Source organism: Micromys minutus (assembly GCF_963924665.1).
Source record: "Micromys minutus genome assembly, chromosome: 13".
Lineage (NCBI taxonomy): Eukaryota > Metazoa > Chordata > Mammalia > Rodentia > Muridae > Micromys > Micromys minutus.
The window spans coordinates 10,584,933-10,591,448 of NC_137982.1; the positions used below are offsets into that span (position 1 = coordinate 10,584,933).

Below are 6,516 nucleotides of genomic sequence, written 5' to 3' on the forward strand. Positions count from 1 at the left end.
GTCCTGAGGCTTAACCCCGGGAAAGGGAAAATTAGAAAGGCCTTGGAAAGACACACACAAGCTAGAGACTTGGGGTGAAGGAGAATATTGGGTTAGCTGAGAAGAGCCAAGACTCTCAGGGAGGCAAAACCAGACCAGGCCTCAGCTCGAGACGTGCAGACCGGATAACAAGGCCTGGACGCTGGGACACCCAAGAACGTGTGGAGGCTGGGAAGGGCGATCATAGCATCACTTCTGAGGCCGGGCAGCTCAGAACGCGAGGGAATCTAGGAGGAGAAAGGCCGCGTACTTCATTGGAGTGAGAGACAGAAAGGGAGGACCCGATTCCACAGCCCAGAGGGAACTGACACGCAGACCCCGCTCCAGTCCCCGGGGGCCCGGCGTGAAGGGAGGACCTGGACGGTTACCGGCGGAAACGGTCTCGGGGTGAGAGGTCACCCGGGGGACAGGCAGCTGTTCAACCAATAGAACCAGTGCTCAGGTCGGATGCTGCCTTTCATTGGCGGCCGTTAAGAATGACCAGTAGCCAATGAGTCAGCCCGGGGGGCGTAGCTGTGACGTGAGTTGCGGAGGAGGCCGCTTCGAATCGGCAGCGGCCAGCTTGGTAGCATGGACCAATCAGCGGCCTCCAACGAGTAGCGACTTCACCAATCGGAGGCCTCCACGACGGGGCTGTGGGGAGGATATATAAGCCCAGTCAGCGACGGCGCGCTTGATACTGGCCGAGACAACACAGACAGCGAGACTAGCGCCTTTGCGGGTGTGAGAGGTAAGAGCCGCGGCCTGCTTCCAGGCCTACCTAAGTTTGGTTCGTGACCCCTCCTGACCCTTAGGCCCCTGTCGCCCTCAGATAAGAACCCTCGTCACGTTTCGGGGCTACAGCCTGTTGCTGGACTCTTGAGACTCCTGACCGACCGCTGAGTGCCTGGTCCACAGCGCCGGCAAGATGAGGTTCACTGTGGTGGCGGCGGCGCTGCTGCTGCTGTGCGCGGTGCGGGCCGAGGAGGAGGACAAGAAGGAGGATGTAGGCACGGTGGTCGGCATCGACTTGGGGACCACCTATTCCTGGTAAGTGGCATTCGGAGGAGGAGGGGGGAGTGGGGCGTGGCCTCCGGGGCTAGCGTGAGAAAGTGAGGTGCTGATTTCTTCTCTGTGGGGCTTTTCCGTCAGCGTCGGTGTGTTCAAGAACGGCCGCGTGGAGATCATAGCCAACGATCAGGGCAACCGCATCACCCCGTCGTATGTGGCTTTCACTCCCGAAGGGGAGCGTCTGATTGGCGATGCTGCCAAGAACCAACTCACGTCCAATCCGGAGAACACGGTCTTCGACGCCAAGCGCCTCATCGGACGCACTTGGAATGACCCTTCGGTGCAGCAGGACATCAAATTCTTGCCATTCAAGGTCGGACCTGGTTTTTTCTCATGCTGATGGGGCGGCTGGGGTGATGGGAGAGTATTTAGGGGTTGAGACTTAAGCTGAAAAACACTTCAAAGGATTTACTTTAAAGGATGTGGTCGGAATTTATGTAACGGTTTTACTGTAGTCGTTTTTGATGTGTTCTAAAACATGACATACTGTTTACAGTGTTTAAAAGTTGAAACAGACTAAAACTGTCGATCTGTCTACAGTACAACTATGCTCAATTTTAGTTGAGTTCCCCCTAAGGGACTGAGATGAATCAAACTGTGGGAGAGAGGAAATTGATTTTTTTTTTAAGTTGTTTGTAGTGTCATTGTTTCCACTTCAGAAGAAATTACCTTTCAGTTACTTTATGCCATAGGTGGTTGAAAAGAAAACGAAACCGTATATCCAAGTTGATATTGGAGGTGGGCAAACCAAGACATTTGCCCCAGAAGAAATTTCTGCCATGGTTCTCACTAAAATGAAGGAAACGGCTGAGGCATATTTGGGAAAGAAGGTAAACGTGTGGAAGTGTTAAGTGTTTGGTTGCGGTTGCTCCCCCTGGATGACTTGTGTAGGGAAGACATGATAGTTTGAAGTCTTTTAAGCTGAATGGCTTCGACTTTTGTTAGGCTTAATCATTCAGTGCTTTGTGGGAGGTCAATACAAATGCTAGTCTTTGTGACTTATCACTGCTTAATTCTAGTAACAAAAGGGTATGACTTAGCAGTAAGCTGGCTTAGAAACTGTTGTGGTTTGACTAGATAAGATAGTTGATAAGAGTAACCGAAGTAACTTCACAGTACACTTAAATTACCTTTGTTGTCCTCCAAGGTTACCCATGCAGTTGTGACTGTACCAGCTTATTTCAATGATGCTCAGCGGCAAGCAACCAAAGATGCTGGCACTATTGCTGGACTCAATGTCATGAGGATCATCAATGAGCCGTAAGTATGGGACTAAGGTCCAGCATATTTGCCAGGTTGGGGAGGGTGAGTTTGAGCCTGACCAAGCTTTCTTCCCTCTTCATTCTCACAGTACAGCCGCTGCTATTGCATATGGCCTGGATAAGAGAGAGGGAGAGAAGAACATCCTTGTGTTTGACCTGGGTGGTGGAACCTTCGATGTGTCTCTTCTCACCATTGACAATGGTGTCTTTGAAGTTGTGGCCACTAATGGAGATACTCATCTGGGTGGGGAAGACTTTGATCAGCGGGTCATGGAACACTTCATCAAGCTGTACAAGAAGAAAACTGGTAAAGATGTTAGAAAAGACAACAGAGCTGTACAGAAACTCCGGCGTGAGGTAGAGAAGGCCAAGAGAGCCCTGTCTTCTCAGCATCAAGCAAGGATTGAAATTGAGTCCTTCTTTGAAGGAGAAGACTTCTCAGAGACCCTTACCCGGGCCAAATTTGAAGAGTTGAACATGGTATGCTCCTTGATCATACTCCTTGGATCAGTGCTAATGGGATCTGCTTAGACTGTAGTTTCAGATACATGAATGTAGAATGACAATGTCTCGGTACAGTCAGCACAGTAACCATGCCTTTCTTTTCTTTTTTGCTAGGACCTGTTCCGCTCTACCATGAAACCTGTCCAGAAAGTGTTAGAAGACTCTGATCTGAAGAAATCTGATATTGATGAAATTGTTCTGGTTGGTGGATCTACTCGAATTCCAAAGATTCAGCAATTGGTGAAAGAGTTCTTCAATGGCAAGGAGCCATCCCGTGGCATAAACCCAGATGAGGCTGTAGCATATGGTGCTGCTGTCCAGGCTGGTGTCCTCTCTGGTGATCAAGATACAGGTAGGTTGTTGTCACTGTGTCTTTGGGAAGCTATAGGGTGAGGAATAACAGGGAAGGGGAAGGTACAGTGATGACAAGACATAGGTCAGGGCTAAGTTAAGATGATTAGCAGCTGTTAAATCATTTTTCTAAAGTGTTTGTGATTAGAGCCTAGGCAAATGACTTTAGGGAAAATGGCAGAGTTCGTGGGTACATTGCTTGGTGTAGTGCTCTTAGGACTCTAATTAAAACCAAACCTGATTAATTTTCTTTCGCAGGTGATCTGGTACTGCTTGATGTTTGTCCCCTTACACTTGGTATTGAAACTGTGGGAGGTGTCATGACAAAACTGATTCCAAGGAACACTGTGGTACCCACTAAGAAGTCTCAGATCTTCTCCACAGCTTCTGATAATCAGCCAACTGTAACAATCAAGGTCTACGAAGGTAATTTCTTATGTTCGCAAATATTGTACATTTTGGTAGAGTGTACCTTTGGGTTTAACAATGTCATTAAGCTGCCCAGGGAAAGAAGTGTCTTTTGTAGTTTAGTTGGACCAGTGTTGAATTTTAGATTCAGTGCTTAGTGTTCATGTCCACTAGCTGTTGGAATACAAGGACAAGAGGGGCTTGCAAGTGTTTTTACGAGCTGAAATTCAGTTAAGAGCAGTGGCACCCCAATGAGTTACTGCTCTTTTACCTCAATAAAGGGTCCTTGCCCCCACAAAGTCTAGCAAGTTGAAATGTAGGGATCCGGTGCACTAAAGCTTGTCAATAACACATTTTTCCTGTGTTGTTATTCTAGGTGAACGACCACTAACAAAAGACAATCATCTTCTGGGTACATTTGATCTGACTGGAATTCCTCCTGCTCCCCGTGGAGTACCTCAGATTGAAGTCACCTTTGAGATAGATGTTAATGGTATTCTTCGAGTGACAGCTGAAGATAAAGGTACAGGAAACAAAAACAAAATCACAATTACCAATGACCAAAACCGCCTGACACCTGAAGAAATTGAAAGGATGGTTAATGATGCTGAGAAGTTTGCAGAGGAAGACAAAAAGCTCAAAGAGCGCATTGACACCAGGAATGAACTGGAAAGCTATGCCTACTCTCTCAAGAACCAGATTGGAGATAAAGAAAAGCTGGGAGGTAAACTTTCTTCTGAAGATAAAGAGACCATGGAAAAGGCTGTAGAGGAAAAGATTGAGTGGCTGGAAAGCCACCAGGATGCGGACATTGAAGACTTTAAAGCTAAAAAGAAGGAACTAGAAGAAATTGTTCAGCCAATTATCAGCAAACTCTATGGAAGTGGAGGCCCTCCCCCATCTGGTGAAGAGGATACATCAGAAAAAGATGAGTTGTAGGTGCACTGATCTGCTAGAGCTGTAATATTGTAAATACTGGACTCAGGAACTTTCGTTGGGAGAAAATTGAGAGAACTTAAGTCTCGAATGTAATTGGAATCTTCACCTCAGAGTGGAGTTGAAAATGCTATAGCCCAAGTGGCTGTTTACTGCTTTTCATTAGCAGTTGCTCACACATGTCTTGGGGTCAGGGAGAGGAGGAATTGGCTATTTTAAAAATCGGGGAAAAGCTGGGTCAGGGTGTGTGTTCACCTTGGATATGTTCTATTTAACAATTGGGTCATGCACATCTGGTGTAGGAACTTTTTCTACCATAAGTGACACCAATAAATGTTTGTTATTTACACTGGTCTAATTTTTGTGAAAAGCTTGTAATTATATCCATCTTTTATTTTAGATAACTAAAATTTAAGACTGGATTCTCAGGTGTGTCTTTCTTACATGGGCAGGGAAGGGGCACTTGGGAGTCTGCAGGGCGCTACCACTTCCTGGGGATTTGTCTACTTTATAGCAAGGTATTTGCTGATTACTCCCCTAGGCAACAGTTTTTTGATGGTGCCCAAGTCCAGTTCTCTTAAACATGGTTGAAACATACTTGCTCTTTGTAAAATTGCTTTCTGGGGTTTTAGTTTTTTTAAGATAAGGTCTGTTGTGTAGCTCTGGCTGTCCTCAAACCCAACACTGTAGACCAGGTTGGCCTTGAACCAGATCCACCCACCTGTCTCTCTTTCCTGGGTGTTGGCATTAAAGTGTGCACTACCATGGCCCTTTCTGACTTATGTTACAAGTAGTGTTATGGGGCTCCCTGGAATGTTCAGGCTATGGCAGGAGCTTGGCAGGTCCAAGCCCAGTCTAGGGAACTGAGGCTGATGAATACTCAGTGGTGGGCATTGCCTCGAACTAGTGTGAATTTCAAGGGTTAATAATCCTCTGGACTGGAAAAAGTTGAAATACACTTGTATTTTATTTGGTAGTATATCCACAGGCACTCAGTATCATCAGGTAGTATTCAGTTTGTAATTTATATTTAAAGATGTATAGTTGAAAGTGTATGGTAGCACACACCTTTGATCCCAGCATTCAGGAGGCAGAGGCAGGAGGATTTCTAAGGCCAGCCTGGTTTATAGAGTGAGTTCCAGGCAAGCCAGGGCCATGTTAAGAAAGGACAAAAAAGATGCATATTAACAGCTTGAGGATTTACTTACCTCAATTGGTACAGCATTTATCTAGCATGCATGAAGCTCTGGATTTATTTGATACCCAGCACTACATACTGGGTATAGTGGCTCAGGCTGGAGACAGAATTAATGAAATACTAGATTTAGTTATGTAGTTTATGAGAGCTACATAAACCAAAACATGCTCTGGAGCCTAATTTGGTCAGAAGCCCTTTTTCTAAAATGTCTTAGTGGTATTATGGTAGGGTACATATGATAAACCTGAAATAAGCTTTTTCCCAAGATCAAGAAGCCAGCTTGGTTAGTGTCCTCCCCATGTGTAGGCACAATCCCTGGGGTGATCTTGCATACTGGACATTTGGCTCAGCTGGTCAGTAGAATGCTCTCACTACTTGTAAGGCTTAAATGTCTGAGGACAAACATGGTCAAAGACTTGATTTTATGAATGATTTGTTGTTCATAAAGGTATTTTAAAAGGGTTGGAGAGATGGCTCAGTGGTTAAGAGCATGATTGCTCTTACAGAGGTCCTGAGTTCGATTCCCAGCAACCACATGGTGGCTCAAACCATCTGTAATGGGATCTTATGCCCTCTTCTGGTGTGTCTGAAGACAGTGACAGTGTACTCACATACATTAAATAAATCTTTAAAAGAAAAAAAGATACCTTGTTAGAACCAAATGATGGAAGTATCCCTTTTTAAAATTTATTTTTTGAGAATCCTGATCAATGAAGATTTTTCTCCAGTACTATTTGAAATTCAATACTGCCCCAAATGGGTGTTTTC

General features: G+C 45.5%; 1 protein-coding gene across 1 annotated transcript; it reads left to right on the forward strand.

The window, feature by feature from the left end:
* The first annotated feature begins 681 nt into the window (after positions 1 to 681).
* On the forward strand, positions 682 to 4,897 carry HSPA5 (heat shock protein family A (Hsp70) member 5). The gene is made up of 9 exons (XM_080928220.1): positions 682 to 769; positions 851 to 1,068; positions 1,171 to 1,402; positions 1,782 to 1,919; positions 2,237 to 2,349; positions 2,441 to 2,831; positions 2,970 to 3,207; positions 3,465 to 3,632; positions 3,991 to 4,897. Exons 2-9 carry the CDS (start codon positions 947 to 949, stop codon positions 4,551 to 4,553), a joined length of 1,965 nt encoding a protein of 654 aa, XP_080784346.1. The 5' UTR covers positions 682 to 769; positions 851 to 946; the 3' UTR covers positions 4,554 to 4,897.
* Positions 4,898 to 6,516: the final 1,619 nt, after the last annotated feature.

Coding starts and splice junctions, on each gene's coding strand:
- HSPA5 (XM_080928220.1), top strand. CDS start 947: ATGAGGTTCACTGTGGTGGCGGCGGCGCTGCTGCTGCTGTGCGCGGTG. Junction 1,069..1,170: donor TTGGGGACCACCTATTCCTG/GTAAGTGGCATT, acceptor CTTTTCCGTCAG/CGTCGGTGTGTTCAAGAACG. Junction 3,208..3,464: donor CTCTGGTGATCAAGATACAG/GTAGGTTGTTGT, acceptor TTTCTTTCGCAG/GTGATCTGGTACTGCTTGAT.